This window comes from the organism of the source record quoted next, unplaced genomic scaffold (genome assembly GCF_019419815.1).
Source record: "Pyrus x bretschneideri cultivar Hongxiangsu unplaced genomic scaffold, Pyrus_bretschneideri_v1 Contig45, whole genome shotgun sequence".
In the NCBI taxonomy this organism is placed as follows: Eukaryota; Viridiplantae; Streptophyta; class Magnoliopsida; order Rosales; family Rosaceae; genus Pyrus; species Pyrus x bretschneideri.
This window is the reverse complement of record NW_025999779.1, coordinates 3213320-3234526: the sequence shown is the minus strand read 5'-3', so window position 1 is coordinate 3234526 and position 21207 is coordinate 3213320. Positions and strand designations below refer to the sequence as shown.

The 21207-nt window shown below is 37.0% G+C and overlaps 2 protein-coding genes across 5 annotated transcripts; both read left to right on the top strand.

Annotated features, from left to right (window-relative positions):
• The first annotated feature begins 1425 nt into the window (after positions 1-1425).
• On the top strand, positions 1426-5946 carry LOC103934350 (nuclear transcription factor Y subunit B-1). 4 transcript variants are annotated; one of them, XM_048567509.1, is made up of 7 exons: positions 1426-1627; positions 1760-1990; positions 2088-2217; positions 2884-2889; positions 3002-3076; positions 3368-3418; positions 5573-5946. In XM_048567509.1, the coding sequence occupies exons 2-7, from the start codon at positions 1767-1769 to the stop codon at positions 5603-5605; spliced, it is 519 nt and encodes a 172-aa protein (XP_048423466.1). In that variant the 5' UTR covers positions 1426-1627; positions 1760-1766; the 3' UTR covers positions 5606-5946. The 4 variants fall into 4 exon arrangements, with proteins under 4 accessions (XP_048423466.1, XP_048423465.1, XP_048423468.1 ...); XM_048567508.1 differs by having other exon boundaries at positions 5567-5946; XM_048567511.1 differs by having other exon boundaries at positions 3363-3418.
• A 6327-nt stretch (positions 5947-12273) lies between these two features.
• Positions 12274-19877, top strand: LOC103934383 (E3 ubiquitin-protein ligase UPL4). The gene is given in 20 exon segments (XM_009344130.3): positions 12274-12453; positions 12994-13666; positions 13787-13897; positions 13986-14102; positions 14187-14345; positions 14438-14599; positions 14846-14998; positions 15086-15207; positions 15292-15640; positions 15642-16469; positions 16811-16945; positions 16947-17052; positions 17055-18034; positions 18133-18363; positions 18448-18552; positions 18660-18740; positions 18821-18889; positions 18980-19108; positions 19201-19284; positions 19382-19877. Coding segments are annotated over 19 exon segments (4620 nt in total). The 5' UTR covers positions 12274-12453; positions 12994-13033; the 3' UTR covers positions 19448-19877.
• Positions 19878-21207: the final 1330 nt, after the last annotated feature.

Sequence of the window (21207 nt, the reverse complement as noted above, 5' to 3'; positions counted from 1 at the left end):
CAGTCTCTATTTCTCTAGTCCTCCCTCCCTTTCTAGCTATGCGCTGTTCGAAAGGAACCTCACGGCTCCATTTTTCCCGATGAGTTGCAGGTTTCTCGACGTGTTTTCCAGCCAACCCTCGTTGAATTGGATGAAGTTAGCACCGCTAACAAATTCCTCACCATCCCTGGACCGAGATCTTAGCTTTGCATGCTCGAATCTATCATGGATTCGAAGAGGCCCAAACAGGCCGAGACTTCCAAGCCATTTTCCGGCCACATTCGACCACCTTTTGGCCTCGATTCAGGTAGAATCGTAATCTTGTCACTCCCAGCTTCAATTTGGTATATTTTACATGAAAGTTGGTTGTGAAATGGATTTGAAAGAGAGTTGAATCGAAAAGTTAATGATTGATCTAGGTGATCGGAGATGATGAGGAGTCTGTCAGGAGTGGTTGTTGAGCATAACGAGGACGAGAGAGAGATGATAGTCTTAGTTAGTCCCATGATTTTTGGGGGGCTTCGTTAAGATTGGCTAGCCCATGATTTAGTCTAAGCGAGTGAGACTTAGTCTCATTAAATCTAATCTTTGCTGGGAACAAACTTAGGACTGGACTAATCCTTAGTCCTGTCCAGTCCAATGATTTTAGTGAGGGCAAACAAACGGCCCCTTAGTTGACTACCTTAGGATTTTAAAGTCTTTTAAAATCCTCTCAAATCTAAGTTTGACTACACCTTTTTAGCCGATTAACCACCTAAAATTTTATAAATAGAAAATTTGGGCTCTGCATTTTGATTCTAAAATTTTATGTGTTGTTCACATGATCAAAATATATAGAAAACTAGATCAAAATTTTTAAAATCTAACGAAAATTAACTATTTATAAAAGTTTATAAAATAATCGATTAAAATTAAAAATTAAACAAAAATTGATTAAGTAAAAAAATTCAAAATAATCAGCTAAATGAGGAAATATGCCAAATCTATTTTCTTACCTAACTTAGGTGCTACGAATCTTCTGCCACCGCAGTGAATGTCATAGTGAAAAAATGGACTAAGCAGGACCGACCACCGATATTATTGTCGATTGGATGGGAGTGAATGAAGATTCTCATCAAATCTTATTTGTGAGGATTTTATGGATCATTAGATTATATATGTTTATAGTATATCGTGCAGTTATAAATTATTATAAATTTTTATTTAAAATTAAAAAAAATATATCTGATTAAAATTAATCGTATAATATACGATGAACAAATATAAGTAGAGAATTTCCGAGATTCATTACAAAAAAAATTCTCTCTCGTTGATGGACGCTTACAATCGTACGAAACATGATTTCAATGGGAGCCACAACGACGTCGTTTAGCGCACAGATGCAGAGTCCATCTGGAACTGCCCAAACCACATGGTCTAATCGTTATGACCACACAGCGACCACGCCACAACAGTAACCGCAACAGAACACGGAATCTCTCCCCTCACTCTCTCTCTCACCTCTCCCAAATATTAAAAAGGAAAAACCAACGGTGCTGATAAACCTCACTCTCTCATCCCAGTCGTCTCCTCTCTCCTTTCTTCTCCAGCGTCCGATCTAAAATCCTCCCTGCAATCTCCATCTCTCGCGCCAAATAAAATCAAACAGGTTTTTTCTCACTCCTCCATTTCTCTCTCTATGCTCTCTCTCTCCTAATTATGGCGAGTCTAGGGTTTCTGATTTTTCCGATTGCGGTTCTGTTATGTTATTTCTGTGCTGTTTTTGCTGTAATTGAGCTAGGGTTTCAATGGCGGAAGCTCCCGTGAGTCCAGGCGGCGTCAGCCACGAGAGCGGCGGCGACGGGAGCGGGAGTCCGCGCTCGAACGTTCGGGAGCAGGACCGGTACCTCCCGATCGCCAACATCAGCCGAATCATGAAGAAGGCGCTTCCTCCTAACGGAAAAATCGCCAAGGATGCCAAGGAAACCGTCCAGGAATGCGTTTCTGAGTTCATCAGCTTCGTCACCTCTGAGTACGACGCCGCTTTGTAATATTTTTTTCGTATTTTGTTTTTGAAAATTTTATCATGTCTGTTTTGGTTTGATGTGTGGGGGTGGAATTGTGTGCAGGGCGAGTGACAAGTGCCTGAGAGAGAAGAGGAAGACGATCAACGGTGATGATTTGCTCTGGGCAATGGCGACTTTAGGCTTTGAGGATTATATCGACCCCCTCAAGGTTTACCTCACCAAATACAGAGAGGTAACTCTGTCTAAATTGTGTTCGCCTTTTTTTGCTTGTATTTGTTTGGTTTCAGAGAAAATTTAGTGGGATTTGGGAAATGATAGGGAAGTGAAAAATATTGATCTCATTAGTTTGTTTTATTTTTTGAATTACTTGTATTCAATTAATCTCAGAATTTCAGTGTTTTGAAACAAAGCGGAGTGTTTTCTTATCTCATTTGTTGTAGGTTCGGATTCAGTACATTCATTAGTAACATTTAATTTTGATTTTGTGGCAATATGAAACTTAATGTTTTCTGATCTCATTTGTTGCTGGTTCAAATTTGGTAAATTCATTAATAACATTTCATTTTGATTTTGTCACGATATGAAACAGAGTGTTTTCTGATCTCATTTGTTATTGGTTCGAATTTGGTAATATCACTAGTAACATTTCATTTTGTTTTTGTTCCGCGAAACGAAACGAGTATTTTCTGATCTCATTTGTTGTTGGTTCGAATTTGGTAATTCATTAGTAACATTTTGTTTTCATTTTGTCGCAAAATGAAACGAGTGTTTTCTTATCTCATTTGTTGTTGGTTCGAATTTGGTAAATCTATTAGTAACATTTCATTTTGTGCTTTGACTAATACATTGTTGCTTTTGTTTCTGGTGATTGTCTTCTGGGTTGATTGGGATATTGCAGGTGGAGGTGAGTTAAAATTGTCATTTTTTATTCATGCAGCAGTCTTTATAATTTCTACCGTTTGCTTTGATTGATCTTTCTCACTAATTATCGGATTTCTATTTGTGGTGGCAAACAGGGTGATACCAAGGGTTCAGGGAAAGGCGGAGATTCATCTTCTAAGAAAGATGCTCAGCCAAGTCTAAACCCTCAGGTTGAATATGGTTTTATTTTAGGGACTTGTTATTGGCACTCCAAAAATCTTATTTTGCATTCCAAACAGTCTTAATTAGAATGAAAAATACACTTCTGATGCGTGTAGAATGAGTTTTTTGGAGTGCTAATAACAATTCCCTTATTTTATTAATGAAGCGATAATCTTTATTTTATATTTTTTCATATCGTTTTTTACTTGGTATAAATTGTGCTACTTCTTTTAGGGGGTTGTAATTTATATGAAAGCTTATCTTATCCTCTTATGGTGGCAATTTTTTTCTTAGAGCAGATTTCTCACCAAGGTTCTTTCTCCCAAGGAGGGAACTACTCAAATTCTCAAGTAATCTCTTGCTCTTTGTCTCCACTTACCCAACTGTTTTCAGAAATTATTCCTTCTTTTAAAAAAGTTTGTTAGACAGTAGTCCTTTTATTGCCACCACATTTCCATATAAATTATAATCATTTCCATCTATATATAAGCAATATTTTCCTTAGCATTGTCTCCTCCGATTGATGGATTTGTCAAATAACCTTATTCGAGAGACACCTTGTAGGGTTTGCCTCCGAATTTTGTTGAAATGATCCAAACCATCTAATTTTAGGTATTTTCTTAAAAAGCATCCTTGCACAAAATTGGACAAATCCGAAACCATGAAGAGATCTAGTTGTACCCAAGAAAATAGAAGGAAATGTTTCAAGAAGACACTAAAATGACAATCATTTAATTAAGAGGGTAAATGGTTTTGGATTTGAGTATTTTTTGCAAGGATGATGTTTACGGGAAGCCCTAAAAACTAGATGGTTTGGATCATTGGAACATAATACGGAGTGGGGGCTACAAGGTGTCCTTATTTGAGGGGTCCGTCCATTGAAGCTCCATCTTCCTTTGCATGTTTTGAGCATGATATGTGCACAGCCAAGTGATGGTTCTTCACGAAGAATCATCGACACAATTTGTTTGCACATCATGATTTAATCTTATTCCTGGCTTTGGTTGGTTGGTGTTTTTCACTTCAGTTAAAGATACGAAGATGTTCTTTTCAATATTATGTAGTAATTGTGCATGTCATTGATCGAATTGATCATATGCTGGATGATCATTTGTTAGTGGAATGTGGATAACCTTTTCTCTGTGCAAAATAAAGCAAAAACTGCACCCAAGCACTTAAACCATGCATGTTTTTGTGAGGTTTTCTTGTTTTTATACATTAATTTTTTGCATGCCCTGAAATACTAGTGTAAATTGTCCCATGTTTGATCGTCTTTGAGGTTTTCACTTGTTGCTGCAGAGTTTATAGTTGGTGCTTTTGTGCAGAGTTTGTAGTTGTTGCTATGTTTTTCATTTTACCCAACGTATGCTAGGTTAAGTGTGTGCTTTCCAATAGTTAAGATTATCTATACAATATAAACTGTTGGTTGGGGTGAACGTGAGATGTGGCAAGCTACTGACTAAGGGTGCAACTCGGGCGGGTTGGAAGGTCAACCCAATCCTAACCCAACTTTTACAATTCGGGCTCGAGTTCGGTGGTTCATTCGGGTTCATTTGGGCTCTGGTTTAATTGGGTTAGGGTTTATTTGGGTTGGGTTTAGGTTGCCCAATTTTTTTCAAGTTTAATCTTGTACCAACTTAATTTCCAAGAATTCCCAAAAAAATTAAGCCAAGTAGCATCAAAGCTAGCTAACTCTAATTTCATAAATCAATCTACTATAAAGCTTTAGGATTTAGAGACTATGAATATGGGCTGACTAATCAAAGCCTCTTATTCCCTAAAAGCTTAAGTAATTATAAAAGATAATTTATTAATAATTATTAGAAAGGGCGTTGGTTTTTGGACTTGGCACACTTGGGTGTAATATGCGCATTAATTGATATAGGTTACAATCTGGTTAGATTGGGTTTGGTTAGGCGGGTTGGGTTGGGGATGGATGGGCAAATGATTAACCCAACTTAACCCAATCAATGAACGGGTTGAAATTGGGTTGGGTTCGGGCGGGTTATAACTAAAAAAACACCCGCTTGTTCGGGTTTAAAGTTGGGTTGGACATGGGCAGGTTCGGATTGGCCCAACCCAAGTTGTACCCTTACTGCTGACCAGTAGTAGTTGCATTTTAGCATCCGATGTTAGTAGATCTATTAGTACTGTAAGGGATCATGTTTTAATTCAACTTTGAGCTCCCAATAGCTTAGTCTAGCTTCTATAATGTTAAAATTTTGGGTAGGGAGAAAATGTGATGAATGTCATACCAGCGGTGCGGCAAAGTTACGTATGAAAGATCCTTAAACTTTAAGATGACATTTTTGCATGTCAAGGATTTTTCTTGAGCCTGCCTTTTGCGATATTATTGTTTGTCTGTTTGGCTTTGTTTTCGATGAATCGCTTTATGAAACTATAGAAATGTTATTGCTAGTTGTGACTTGTGAGTATGTTGGTTTTGTGGTTTTTGTACTCGGTATGGTCTGATCTAATGAATGATTTGTTGTCACATGAACCAGCACATGATAACTCCTATGCAAGGGTCAGAGTAGATCAAGTCTTCTTGAAGCTACAGAACAATTCAGCTGCCCGTTTGAGATGATCTTGTCCAGTGCGCGGAACAAACAGCGACGAATAACTTGTTAAATTATTTCCGTTGTGACAGCTATAATTCGAGGGTAATATTAGTGATTTCATTCACGTCCGTTAGTACTTACTTTACTGGTATGGTTTTTATGGTAAGGAGTTTATTTAAGTTGAATGTCTGGTATTTTAAATCTCAGGAGGATCTGTTTTCTTCTGATTTGTAGACTTATGGCATCGTTCCTGTTACCAAACTGTGTAGGAAATCTTATTTACTTCCAAATTCTATAGTATATTTTAATTTTTGTTATTCTGGGCAGTTTCATTACACGCTGAATTGTAGGAGAATAATTTACACGATACGGACCCTAGGTCTTCTCATGGCGTTCAAAGGAATGTTTAATCCCTCTACAACCAGCTAGAATTCGTGAAAAAATGACTGTTCGCTTATCCAGTTTGCATTCTACTCCAACTTTCCTGGCTAATTACTAAGCTTTCTAGGTTCGCTACTCTAGTTGAACACGGGTTTCCGTACAAAGTCTTTCTTAATTGGCCCTTGCCTGCCTTGCTTGTACTATTACTGTAGCGGTGTACTCGTGTTATGTAAGTCCTTCAAATGCTTCCTAAGATAGGAAATATGCAACTTCTGAGTTCTAATATGCAAGGAGTCATCGTCTTTGCAGAAAAAATCAATGTTAAACGTGCGAAACAACGAATGGTCCTACGTGAGTGAAGCAAATGTTCTCATAAGATTCTCTATGTTGTGAATTGAAATGAATGGAGGGTGTTTTCGTACTTTTCACTGGATGCGGTGATATGGAGTTGGGACACTTGGTAGATAGTCTCCGGCCCCTTCTTAATGTACTGATTCGATCCTTTTTCACTAACACCCTTACGGGTTACTAAGACGGATTCCCATTCTCTTTGACTTCATGGTCGAATATAATTGTCGTCACTTGCCGTTCACTTTAATCAAACAGTGGTGGAAGAAGTACACCGACAAAAATTAAATGATCACATGCTATTACATTAAAATTGAATGATGGGTGATCTTAACGGTCCGCTTGGTAGGCTGTTAAATTAAGATTGAATGGTGGATGATCTTAATAGTTCTTTTGGTAGGCTGTATGAGATTGGGTTTTAGGAATATGATTGGACAGATAGAGACTTATAATATATGTATTAATGATAAGTTAGATAGCTCACTTTATTGTAGATTCATAACTCATCGAATCATATTTATCTTACATTTTGACACAACAAACAATAGACTGGACTCAAGTTTATTTTAATTGATCACAACCTATCCAATCCAACCCACCAACGGGACTTAATTGTCTTGAACCACAAAGGCTAGTTGTTGAACGTGACTCCACTAATAGAATAATCTTTGTAGGACTTTTCATAGTCTTGCATTAGTAATTTGAAACGTTATAGTAGTAGTACACCTGTGCTATAAAAGTAATTTGGGGTTTCATGATAGGACTAAAACTAATATCTGGTCAGCATTTAAGTTGATATTTCTACTCTTATATCAATCTCTACTCAATCCATGAAAATACCAGTTTTGTGCACAGAAAGGAAGAAATAATCCATAGTTTTATGAGAGAAAAGGAATCCATGAGAAAGTAAAGAAAGAAAAAGAAAGCGATAGAGAGAGTCGATGCGGTTCGTTCGCGGAGCTGCACGTCAACACGTTGCTTTTTGCGCTCCCAAATTCCACGTCGATCGAGTTCGGGTTTTGCGCGCGGTGCACCAATCCTGTTCCTTTTCTTCTCCCATACGTAGCAACTTAGTGGAAGATGCCTCGATATCAATCTCTAATTATTTCTTTATTCTTGTGAGTAGAAAAGCATAAGTCTCATATGCTTAAGTTATGTAACGCATGCTTATATCTTGTAAAACGCTTAATAAGAGCCGTTCGGAATTGATTGCTTCCGTATGAAGTATTTGAACTTGTAAGTGGTTTTGCTAAAAATTTTGCTAAAAACGCTTGTCAAACGTTGACGTGTTTTACAAAGGATCACTTGTGTGTTTTTCATAAAGTACTAAAAAGTGTTTCTATAACTAAAGTATATAAGATAACTTATCAAACGTTGTTGTTCTACCTTTAAACTTTTAGTTATCTGAAAACGCTTTTAGAAACGTTAGATTCTAAAAGCATTGCTAACTGATTAGCAAATGAGGCATTTCCTTCTTTCATGTCAGGTCATGCTTAGTATTGTTGGATTCCAACCAAAACATAATTAACATAGTGGCAAATTTGGCAAAAGGACCAACCTAAAGATTCGGTATTATAATTGTCATTGGCCAATAAAAAGTTGGGTCGGTTTTCCTTGTTTGGCCAATCACAATGATCACAAAATTTTCAGACGCACCACCCTTTATTTAAGCCTTAATTCTAGCTATGGTTTTGTACTACTATTTGGACCTGATTTCGCACCCACTTCACTCGTATATTCTAAGTTGTTTGATAAGAGAACTATTAAGGATCATGATTGGTTTCTAGATAAAGGTTGAAACAATCGCAGAATCTATCTAGGTTTAAAGTCCTAGTCGAAGACGACAAGACTTGGCAACGATAGAGTTTCACCCGAGAATAATTTCAAGTGTATTCAGAAAATATGCTCAGGAATTGGAATATTATCAGAATTTTCCAACTCGGTAGACTTGCCCATTACAAGATCCACCTCTATAAATAGAAGTGGTTCTGCAATGTGAGAAACCTTTTCAACTCAACAAACGAACTACTTAGCGCTTCACAGGAAAGCGTACTCACAACCCTGAAAAAAAAATAATTAATTATCCTAATCCCCCATCAACACATATACAATTTGTTAGAATATAATTAGGTTGGCCACCGACAACATATTTTTGTTAGAACATCACTGTGTTGGCAATCGTCAACATATTCAGTTCATTGGAACATCACTTGAGTCGTAGAACTAGTCGCTCTAGGAGTACCTTCAGTTTGGTAGAACAACACTACTTCTAGTTCAGTCAGTTATCTATCCAAGTCTCAGCCGGCGAAGAGTCTTTAATTCTTTTGTAGAAAGAGGTCACTTCATTAGCTTTCTCGTCGAAATGAGTTGTTCTATGATCAGCTACTCACATGTGCATTTCAAAGTTCAGTATTCAGACTAGGAGTGGATTCGGTTTCATTCAGTTCGGTTTTTTGCCAAAATCGAAATTGAACCGAAACTTCGGTTTGATTCGTTTTGGTTTGGTTTGTTCGGTTCGGTTTTGGTACGGTTTTGATTTTTTTGATTTTTTTTTATTTTTTATAAAACTTGATCTTTTTTTAATATGAAACTTAGAAAAGAGGCTTGCATTGGTAGACTAATGATAAGAAAATGAGGAAAGTGAGAATATGGGAAGGTAGTTGTACGTATACGAGATCATATAAACCAATTCTATTCTATCAACAACCTTAATTGCAAAGAAAAATGATCACCGTATCCATTCAAAAAGCAAACAAATGAAGAAGCTCTTCCAAAACTTTCCTCTATAACCAATGAAATATCCTTCCTAATTGAACAAAGTATGCTCCTTGAAAAAGCCCTAGGCTTAGTTTCAAACTTGGCAACAAAGTTTCACAAAAGAAACATCATGGACATACATTCATAAAGTGTAAAGGGATTCAATTCGGTTTCTGAACCTCCAAAACCGAAACCAAACCAATAAGGTTCGGTTTGGTTTTTTCTTTTTTAGTTCAGTTTTTTTTTTTTCGGTTTTCAGTTTCGTTTTGGTGTTTGGTGTGTTTTTTTCTATTTTCGGTTTTTTGAACCCACCCCTAATTCAGATGGTCAAACAACGTTCACGATAAATACACTCAATTTATTTGAGTATCTTTGCCCCTACTGCTTGAGACCGATTCGGTCCACTTATATTCTCACGAATATAAGTGAAGTTGCTGAACCTGGTGCAAAAGATCTTGAACTTTGCAATGAATTAAGCAACCTTGTCTTCAGGCTCTAGAACCCTAGGTCGAGAGGCGTTTCGTCCTCGGTAGTAGTCACTAAGTGCAGAAGTTAGCAGTGCGTTCAACACTACCACCACATCTATTCTACTCGCCCAACCGCCCGCATTCACAAGAATGATGTAGTTAGCTCAATAGTTGCTTGACACCATATAGGTCTTGTAATTTCAAGGTCAACAATTATACATAAAGTTTCACTTTATACTCTACATTTTGTTCTGACTCATTTTACCCCATGTACTCATCTTTTGTATTCTATGTTACCATATTTTGTCAATTAGGTTGAGATAGACGGTAGTTTCACTAAAGTGGTAGGTTCTTTGGTTTTTCCAATTATGAATACAGGGATAAGTCATTGTGATTGTGAATTCTAATGACAACCTTTGGAAACTTGAGCCATTTTAAATTGTTATGGAGAGAATTTGGGCAATTTAGGTGCGGCCTTTTATGTCTTTTTGGTTTGGGTTAAAGTGATTTTGTTGTTTTAAGTGTGAAAATCGATTGGAAAGACCAAAGAGCATGTCCATGTTTGTAAAACTAATGTCTCTTTCAACTCAGTTGACTGCATCATGACATAACATAAAACACGTAAAATAATATTACCTCAAAAAAAAATAAAAATAAAAGGTAATCGTAGAATAATTACGAAACGTAGTAAAAATTTCACTCCTAACCAAAATAAAGCATTAATTTATTTTTTACGACTAACCTACTCTTGTTGAGAATTAAATACGCCAAATATATTCCAAAAACTTGGTATTTCCAAACATAGGATAGAAAAATGTTCGTTTATGCATAACAAACATAGCCTAAAGGGTCATTTACGAGTGAAGAACATTATTAGTTCGTAATACTAATTGACATCTTAAAATTAGGTCTTACTCAAAGTATAAAGTATAACAAAAAGTTATTTTTATTTTTTATTTATTTTTTTGTTGTTGTAAATAAACGATATTATATAAACTAAGGGCTCGTTTGGTGGGTTAGATGGGATTGGATTTTAGGGATATGATTGAATTGGTAAGAACTTATAAGATAAAACTTGTAACTCATGTATAAGAATATGTAATATAACTCACTTTATTATAAATCCATAACCCATCATATCTAGTTCTATTCATCTCACATTTTGATATAATAAACAACAGACTTGACTCAACTCCATTTTAATTAATCACAACCTACCCATCCAGCCCACCAAAGAAGGCCTAAAGGGGTGAAGAAGTGGGCAAAACCTTACAATGGATAACAATAATGTTTTTCAAATTCGCCTTTGGCGATGTTATTCAAATTCGTCTTTAATGAGAATCAAACTTAAGACCTTTCACTTACAAATAAAAAAAACTACCACTAAAACCGTAATATATGCTGCACAAACAATTAGATTTACAATTTCTACATGATTGGGACCTAGCATTGGAATTAGGGCCTAATCAAGGGGCACTCATAAGGCGGTGTTAATGAAGCTAATGAATCTCGAGAATCAGACGGTCCAGATCCATCCTACTCATGATCCACAAAAGCGATCCCGGCGCGCGGCCATCAGCCCTACATCAGCTTTAATGCGACTTATATACACAATAGTCAATGGCTAACAGCTAGCCTCTGGAGTTCTAATTAATCAAGGAACCTCGGAAGACAGTCTTTTCCTTAAAAATCTCTAATTTATCATTACAAGTGTACTAACCGTAAAAAAAATGCAATTCTTATAAAGAAAATAACTAATTAAACAAAATAAATAAATAAATAAATAACTTATTAATCATAATTATTATTGGTATTTTTTTTTCCAAAGATAAGAATTTCATCATATTTGAATTAAAAGATTTACACCATAAAACAAATTATTAAACAACCAATCTGGCTCATAACAGTGCCAAACATAAAGACTTCCTCCTGTGAGGCGAAAAAGGCCACATGATATTGGTCACTAAGACGTATTCAATTGAGATTTTGATAATTAGATTTTAGTTCTTTTTCATAAGTATTTATTTGAAAGTGTAGGTGTATTCAATTAAATTTTAAAGGAGTTTATTAAATCCTTAATTAGTAAGTATAAATTACGTCACAAGACAAATTGAATATAATTAAATATAATACAATTGTCAATAGCAATTCAAAATAAGTCTTCTACTATTCTAAATTCAGCAATTTTCTTTCACTAGTACATAGAACTGAATGTCATGAAAAACAAATAGCATAGGTTAAGAATAATCAATCTAATAGTGGTAGAAAACAAAAAGAGCATGGAGCTCATTGGTGAGCTTAGATAATTATGTCTGGGTAGGGGTATATTACGGTTTAGTGGTATTCCTCTTAACTTATAAGTGAGAGATCTTAGTTCGATTCTCACCAAAAGCAAGTTTGGACCACATTACTGCTAATCCTAAGTTAAGCCCATCACTATTTTCTTAAATATAAATAATATCGTTTGTTCATAAATAAAATAAAAAATAGTCATAGAAAACAAATCGAACTACTAAACATTTGTAGCCCAAACCCAAAATATGAAATTATTGAATTAAAATTGGAAAAATAAAATAAAGGTGAGAGCTTCAACTATACGACATGTTCCATTCCATACAAGTCTTTTGATTGAAAAAGATTCACCTCGCACATATATATCTTCCTTCCGTACCCTCCCTCACACACTCATCATCATCACCGCCACCGTCGTCCTCCAGAAGAATTCCAAGGCGAAAAAAAATCCCAGAGACAATCGAGCCCTTCAGCCCTACGCAAACCCTACACGTTTTCCCTCTGCAATTCGTCTTCGACTCCCTCGAAGGCCGATTGATACCAGCAACCACAGCACCAACAACAACTACTGCACCTTAGGTACAATTAGACAACCATAATTCCCAAATTCTGATTAATTTAATTTTTTTGTTGATTAATCCGTCGCCTTTTGAATACATAATCACACTTATCCGTGTTGATATGAACAACCAATGATGTGTTTTTTGTGTTGAATGTGGATTTTTGCTTTTCTGGGGTTTTATTTTTTGGAGATTTAAATATTTTTTATGAGTCGGTTGTTGTTGGATTATGCTTAAGTTTTTGGGGAATCTATATTGCTACTGAAGATTTGAGTGTTTGGTATGCGATAGAAACGCAAGCTTTGGCATAAGTAAAATACATTTTGCTTCCAGCTTTTTGCTGATCATCTGGGTGCTTTTTGATGATCGTCTGTTTTTGGGTTTCGATTTTCAGTTTAAGATTGTATTTTGTGCTTGCTGTCTGTTGTAAGTGTTATCTGATGCTAAAGTTTAATTGTTTTTTTTTTTTTTCAATTGTTTGGTAATTATGAATTGGATTTCTGGGTTGAATTCAGTTTTAGAACTAGAGTTAAGGTGGATTTATGCTCTGATCATGCAGGAGTAGATAGATATTGGTTCCTGTGAAATTGGAGTTATAAATGGAGAATCGAGGTCAAAAGCGCACTGAGCTTGATGATGAATTGCCAGCAGATAAGCGGGCGTGCAATTCATTGGAGTTTAGAGCGAGTTCATCAAACTCTTCAGCTCAAACCCATATGAATTCTGTGAACTCTGCACCTGAAACCAATGACCATGATATGGACACTTCATCCTCTGCTTCGGCTAATAGTCGCTCAGAGGGAGAACGTGAGAGGGATTCAGCATATGGGTCTTGTGATTCAGATGATGCAGACGAAAGACACAGTGAACTCAAGGACTATCAGAGACGGAGATCTTCGGGTGATCATGGAAAGTTTAAGAGGATCTTATCATCTTTAAGTGAAGACACTGACCCTTCTGGGCAGTTAGCTGTTCTCACCGAGCTATGTGAAGTCCTGTCTTTCTGTACAGAGGACTCACTATCCGGGATGACGTCAGACGCATTATCACCGCTTCTTGTTAGACTTGCTAGGCATGATACTAACCCGGATATCATGCTATTGGCTATAAGGGCTATAACTTATTTATGCGATGTGTATCCGAAGTCATCTGGCTTCCTTGTTAGGCATGATGCAGTTCCTGCTCTTTGCCAGAGACTAATGGCTTTTGAATACTTGGATGTACCTGAGCAGGTAATGTTGCTGACTTGCTGTACATGGTCATATTTATGTTATCCAGGCATGACATTTATGGTATTGTTTATACAATGTAATAATGGGTTTGCATGAAATTCTTTTATTATTCTTCCGCAGTGTCTACAAGCATTGGAGAAAATGTCACGGGAGCAGCCACTTGCGTGCTTACAGTCTGGGGCAATAATGGCTGTTCTGAATTATATCGATTTTTTTTCGACAAGTATACAGGTAATTCAATTACTGATGTGTTTTTGCTAGAAATTAGATCATTTCTTTTTTAATGGTTCTTATATTACTTATATCTTATCTGCATCAGAGAGTTGCCCTTTCTACTGTGGTGAACATTTGTAAGAAACTTCCTTCTGAATGCCCTTCACCCTTCATGGAGGCTGTCCCCATACTGTGCAATCTTCTCCAGTATGAGGATCCTCAGGTATGGACTGTGAAAGTGTGTTTTTATGCCTTTTGCATATATTTCAAATGACCGTACTACTCATACTTTGTTTTATTTTCTCAGCTTGTCGAAATGGTTGCTGTTTGCTTAATTAAAATTACAGAACGAGTGAGCCAGTCCACTGAGATGCTGGATGAACTTTGTAAGCATGGGATGATTCGTCAAGTCACACATTTTATGAGCTTGAATACCCGGCCAACTTTATCCCAGCCACTTAGTAATGTAAGCAACTCAATATCATGTTTCTGAGACCCGCTTCCTTCTGTATTTTACTGCCTTGGAAGATGTTCTCACTGTTATACTTTGGTTGGCAGGGTTTGATGGGGGTACTTGCCAAACTTTCTTCTGGTTCGGTTGTAGCCTTCAGGGCTCTGTATGAGCTTAATATAAGCAGCATATTGAAGGATATCTTATCTACATATGACCTCTCTCATGGAATGTCCTCTAATCATGTGGTGGATGGGCATTGCAATCAGGTTTACAAGTGGATCTTTTGGTTCTTTTCTTTTTCCAGGGTTACTGATTCTTATTGAATCTTAAGAATGTCAAATTGTGTATTTGAAAATGTTGTGACTTACTACTCTTTCTTTATTTGCGAGATGATTACCGACTTTCAAAGAAAATGTGTAAAAATCTTTTGTGATTACAAAATAAGCATGTGTTGTTTTATTTATAACTTGAGGAAATTGAATGGGATCATTGTTTCTATTTGTCTCCTTCAGGTATATGAAGTTTTGAAATTGCTAAATGAGCTTCTTCCAACTTCGACCAGAGATCAAGAGAATCCACAGTTGTCGGATAAGGAATCTCTTTTAGTTAATCAACCTGATCTTCTGCAAAAGTTTGGAATGGATATACTTCCATTGTTGACTCAGGTTTTGTTTCTGATAATACATGGCACTTTATTTGCACTCCATCCAGCCAGTGAATAGTATTGTAATGTTTATTTCACTTCTCAACAGTTCGTAAACTCCGGTGCCAATTTATATATTTGCTATGGCTGCTTATCTGTTATCGACAAGTTAATTTATTTGAGCACATCAGACATGCTTGTAGAATTGCTTCAGAAGGCCAACATTTCAAGGTAATATGTCTCCTTGTTTTTTCACTAGAGATCAATAAATCTAGGAATTCTTGCTAATTATAATAAGTCCTCTCAATGTGGCAGTTTTTTGGCTGGAGTGTTTACACGAAAGGATCCCCATGTGTTGATATTAGCTCTACATATTGCTGAGCTAATCCTGCAGAAACTTTCTGATTATTTCTTGGACTCTTTCATAAAAGAAGGCGTCTTTTTTGCCATTGATGCACTGTTAACACCTGATAAGTGTCAATTGGTAACCCTGGAAAAATGTTTGAGGTTGTTGTTCCCTGTGTTTAGTGGCTCACAGATTTTGTTGGATCCTCGTCAGAAGTCTACTTCGAGGGAGGTCCTGAGGTGCTTGTGTTATGCTTTTGCTACTGATAGATCACCATCGGTGTCAGAAAAAGGAAGTTGCATGCTTGAAAAGGATTCCTGTTTATAATCTTGCAAAGCATATAAGGACCAAGTACTTTGCACAAGAATTGTATGACCCTGAGAAAGCATTAACTGATGTCCTTCAGAAGCTTAGAAAATTTTCTTCTGCAATAAGTGATTTGAACGCGTCCACCAATAATGATGCTCTTGATCAGCATGAAGAAAGGTTCTATAGTATCATGCGTCAAGTAATGGAAAAGCTTGGTGGACGAGAACCCATTTCCACTTTTGAATTTATCGAATCTGGAATTCTAAGGTCCTTAATGACTTATCTGTCCAATGGCCAGTACTTGAAACAAAAGGGGGAACTTAGTGCTGGTAACAGTGATATTTATTCTGTAGAAAAAAGATTTGAGGTGTTTGCAAGGCTATTATTTTCTCCTTTAGACATGATCACTGTGGACCTACCCATGATAACATTAATACGCAAACTGCAAAATGCGCTATCTTCTTTGGAAAATTTCCCTGTTATTTTGAGCAATGTGCCCAAGCTAAGAAGTTCATATGCTACACTTCCATATGGGCGTCGCACAACATATCCATGTATTAAAGTTCATTTTGTGAAAGACAAAGGGGACACGCGTCTTTGTGATTACCGTGAAGGTGTTCTGACTGTGGATCCTTTTTCCTCATTGCATGCCATTGAAGAAGTTCTGTGGCCTAAAGTCAAAGCAAAAAGAACCAGCCACATTAAATCACCTACACAAGTTAAGGACCAATCTGAAAGTCTACCGGATCAATCACCATCAAATGCAAGCTCTAGCCAAGGGGGAAGTCCACATCCTATGGAGCCTGAAAGCATGTCAACGGACTTGCCTGAGTTGCAGGTTTTTATTCCGGTTCACAATTAATCATACTGATAATAATGCTTTTAGAGAGGAGAAAGTCTTTGTTTTTATTTTAATTTTATGAGTTTATGTTGGGTGCATTTTGTCATCCTCAGCCTTACTTCTCAGGTAGATGAGGTCAATTTAACAGTGGCCTCACTTAAACAAGCGATAAGCTTAAGACAGACAAGTCCTGGAAATCTTTGATGAACTTATGTTTAAGAAAACACTATTCTTTTTTCTTTGAACAACTTTGGATAAATTTAGTCATGATTGATTCTTCTAATCAGCTCTAAGATTGTGCCAATGCCCTTACTTTTGTCGGTGGTTTAATGTTTCAGGAACCTGTGGAAAAAGAAGCACAATGTGCCTCAGAGGAAGACATTGAGATGGAAGAACAGTATCCAGTATCTTGTAGCAAAGAAGATTCTTCTTCGAAACTGTTATTTTATCTTGAAGGGCAACAGCTGGAGCCAGTCATTGACATTGTACCAAGCAATTCTGCAACAACAAATGAACGAACATGAAATTGTCATTGGTTCAAAACTTTGGAGTCAAGAATACACATTAACATACAGAAAGGCTGAGGTCAATATGGTACACATAAAGAATGTCTTTGTTCAGCAGAAAGTTCTGCTCAGAAAGTTGACGTACATGAGTTGTATACTTCATTTTTCTCCAGCTCGTTTGCTTATGATCTTGCTTCTGACTTGGAGAAGTCAAGTCCCGTTTATGATATAATATACATCCTCAAAAGCTTGGAAAGGATGAATAAGCTTATATTTCATCTGATGTCTCGTGAAAGAATATGTGCTTTTGCTAAAGGGAAAATCGATGACTTGGATAATTTTCAGACAGCAGTTATTCCAGTGCCTCAGAATGAGTTCGTGAGCAGTAAATTGACAGAAAAATTGGAACAACAGATGCGGGATGCTTTAGCAGTGTCCATTGGTGGTATGCCTTTGTGGTGTAATCAGTTAATGGAATCGTGTCCCTTTTTATTTAGTTTTGAGGTCAAATGTAAGTACTTCCGTTTGGCAGCATTTGGCCCACTGCTAGGTCAGCCTCATTCACCATCTTATAGGGATTCAGGGGTGACCAGTGACAGGAGACTAAGCTCCGGAAGCATGCCTCGAAAAAAGTTTTTGGTTTTCCGCAACCAAATTCTGGATTCTGCTGCCCAAATGATGGACCTGCATGCCAGGCAGAAGGTGCTCCTTGAGGTGGAATACAATGAAGAAGTTGGTACTGGTCTTGGTCCAACCTTGGAATTCTACACCTTGGTGAGTCACGAGTTTCAGAAGTCTGGTCTAGGCATGTGGAGAGAGGATCGTGGGTCTTTTACCACTGGTACAAGCCATGCTGGGGACAGTGGAATTTTGATATGTCCTTTTGGTCTTTTCCCTCGTCCATGGTTGGGTACATCTGATGAGATACAGACACAGTTCAGTGAAGTAATTAAGAAGTTTGTCCTTTTGGGGCAAATCGTAGGAAAAGCGCTCCAAGATGGGCGTGTCTTGGATGTGCATTTCTCCACAGCCTTCTACAAACTTATTCTTGGCAAGGTACTCCCAATTTCTGCACTATTTATTATTGAAAGTGAATGTTCATCATCACTAGTAAAGCAATGTTTCATCTCAAAACATATGTTTTCTTATTCCAGGAACTTGGTGTGTATGACATCCTGTCATTTGATCCTGAGCTTGGCAAGACACTGCTAGAGTTTAAGGCTCTTGTAGACAGGAAAAAATTTTCGGAATCCATTCAGGGAGAAAGTACAACATTGAAATTTGACTTGTGCTTTCGGAAAACCCATATTGAGGATCTTTGTCTTGATTTCACACTTCCTGGCTATCCTGATTTTATTCTGTCGTCTAGGCCTGATCATAAAATGGTAAGTCTCACTAACCTTATCCATTTATTGTTTCTGAGTTATTTCATTTGGTGAACCGGAAATTCAATTTACCCCACTTTCTAGGTAAATATTACAAATTTGGAAGATTATGTTTCACTAGTGGCGGATGCAACTGTAACTGCTGGAATTTCTAGACAAGTGGAAGCTTTCAAATCTGGCTTTAACCAGGTGTGTACTATCATGAAATGTCTTTTCAATAGCATGCTGGCTAAATTACCTCTACGCCTTTTCATTTCGATATAGATTTATGTTTTCTTTCTTCTTTGATGTTTCAGGTTTTCCCTATTGAGCATCTTCAGATTTTCACCGAAGAAGAATTAGAGCGTTTATTATGTGGAGAACGTGATTCTTGGGCTGTATGTCTGCAACCGCTTAATTTTAATACTTTAAAGGGTTATTGACTATATTCCTAATTTATAAATTTTTATCTTGCCAGTTCAATGAGCTCCTTGATCATATCAAATTCGACCATGGTTACACAGTTAGCAGTCCTCCCATTATCAATGTTAGTAGTTTGTTCTCTGTTCTTTGGTTTGTGTTGATGTTTCATGTGCATTTAAGAAATTTTTATATCACCATTTCCTTTGAATTTCAGTTGCTGGAAATCATAGACAAGTTCGACCAAGAACAGCGAAGAGCGTTTTTGCAATTTGTGACTGGGGCACCTCGCTTACCTCCTGGAGGTTTTGCATCTCTCAGTCCGAAGTTAACTATTGTTCGAAAGGTGCCTATCAGAAAAACATTATTTTTTCCTGATTGCTTTTTATTCGTTGTATAGGCATCGTCATCTGATCCTTCTTTGCTTTGTCTCTACAGCAATCTAGCAACTGCGCAGACTTAGACCTACCAAGCGTGATGACTTGTGCAAATTATCTTAAGCTGCCGCCTTACTCTTCACAAGTGAGCTTTGTTTCCTTATAGCCTTTCGTACTAGAAGTCGTTTGTAGGGAAACATTGCACCGACAAGATGCTAACATATCTCCTTTTCCTTTTTCAGGAGACGATGAAAGAGAAGCTGTTATATGCCATTACGGAAGGGCAGGGATCATTCCACCTTTCGTAGCCTTCCGTTTCTCAATCCGAAGGGTCAGTTCAACTGTGAATTTGTAATTATTAGAGTAGGCCTTTGCTGGTGTAGATAACAAGAACGGGTGGCTGTTGATGGTGATGGAACACAGTGCTGGAACAAGTCGAAGCTTCTTTGACTGACTAATTGGTAGGTCGTGTGAATGCCTGGAAAATTTTAGGTAGTTGGGAAATTTCAGGTAGCTGTAGAAAAGAAAGGATGGGGACGTTCAGATTGATGGTTTTGCATTTCCTTACAAAGCTGTGGACAGAGGTCTTTGATCATTACAGTTTCCTTTTTGGTTGCAGTGGAAAATAGTTAGTCTTTGGTTGTTGAATAAGTTGATGTAAATTTAGTTGCAGTTTCTTTCTAACCAATATTCTGATGTGATATTCTACCACATTTTAAATGCATCATTTTTAGCTAATTTTGGTTGCTGCCATCATTAGTCTGTCGGATGGCGATCAAGAGAGCGCGTTAGAGAGGATGTTCCCAAAAACGTAAATTTACGTCTAATCAAAGGGTTTATTGGTTTGTCGGCGGAGAGAGAGAGAGAGTAAAATAAGACTCTGATTTTCATTAACTCAATATATCGTTACACAAGTTATCTATGCATAAAGGTTTTTTTTTTATCTAAAATGGTTATTGAAATTTGCATAACACATAGTTTTGGTCCTTGAGATTTTCTAACTCTGGTTAAGTGGTTCGGAGCCATTGGCTGGAAGTTTGGGCAATTTTAAAGCTTTGTAATTTGACCCATAATATATCAAAATGAAGATAGGAAAGTGTAGAACAAAATTATATTTATTTGGAAGCCCAAAGGTTGCCGAATATAGCCAGAATATAGCCTGAAAAGTGACTGGTCTTATGGAAAACTGGAAAACTCAACGGAAACTAGGTAAACTTTAAACGTTCATAACTTCTTCAATACTCAACGAAACTGAGTGATTCAAAACGAAAATCATACTTCTTGATGAGATGAAGAGCATGGTACCTTTCTTGATGGCTAACTTGCCATGGTTTGGCCCACTCGATGTGACCAAGACAGCCACCTTCGAGCCATTTTCCGGCCAAACTAAGGCGAGTTAGCCATCAAGAAAGGTATCATTCTCTTCCTATTGTCGAGAAGTATGATTTTCGTTTTTGAATCACTCGATTTCGCTGAGTATTGAAGAAGTTATAAACGTTTAAATTTACTCAGTTTCATGCGAGTTTTCCAATTTTTCCGCGGACCAGTCACTTTTCAGGCTATTTTTTGGCCATTTTCGGCAACCATTGGGCTTCCAAATGATATAATCTTGTTCTACACTTTCCTATCTTGATTTTGATATATTATGGGTTAAATTTGGTTAAGAAACGATTGAGTTACAAAGCTTTGAAAATTGCCCAAACTTCCGACCAAAAGCTCCGGAACCACTTAACAGAGTTTTTAACGGAATAACCAAAATCATGGATGATGGAAAATCTTAGGAACCATTTCTATTGATTTTCAATTTTAGGGACCAAAATTATGTGTTATGCAAATCTCAGGAACTATTTTGGATAAAAAGTCATACATAAATATCATATCCCAACAATATATGCTAGCTCAGCATAATGAATAACTAATCACTAACCATCCTAAGCTTAACAGCTAAGTTAGAATCTAATTAGGTGGTTTTGGTGCATTGTTGTTGTGTGAGATTGTATCACTCTTAACACAGCCCCTCAAGTTGAAGGAAGGGAGATTGTACTGAGAGCTTGTAAGTAAGAGCAGC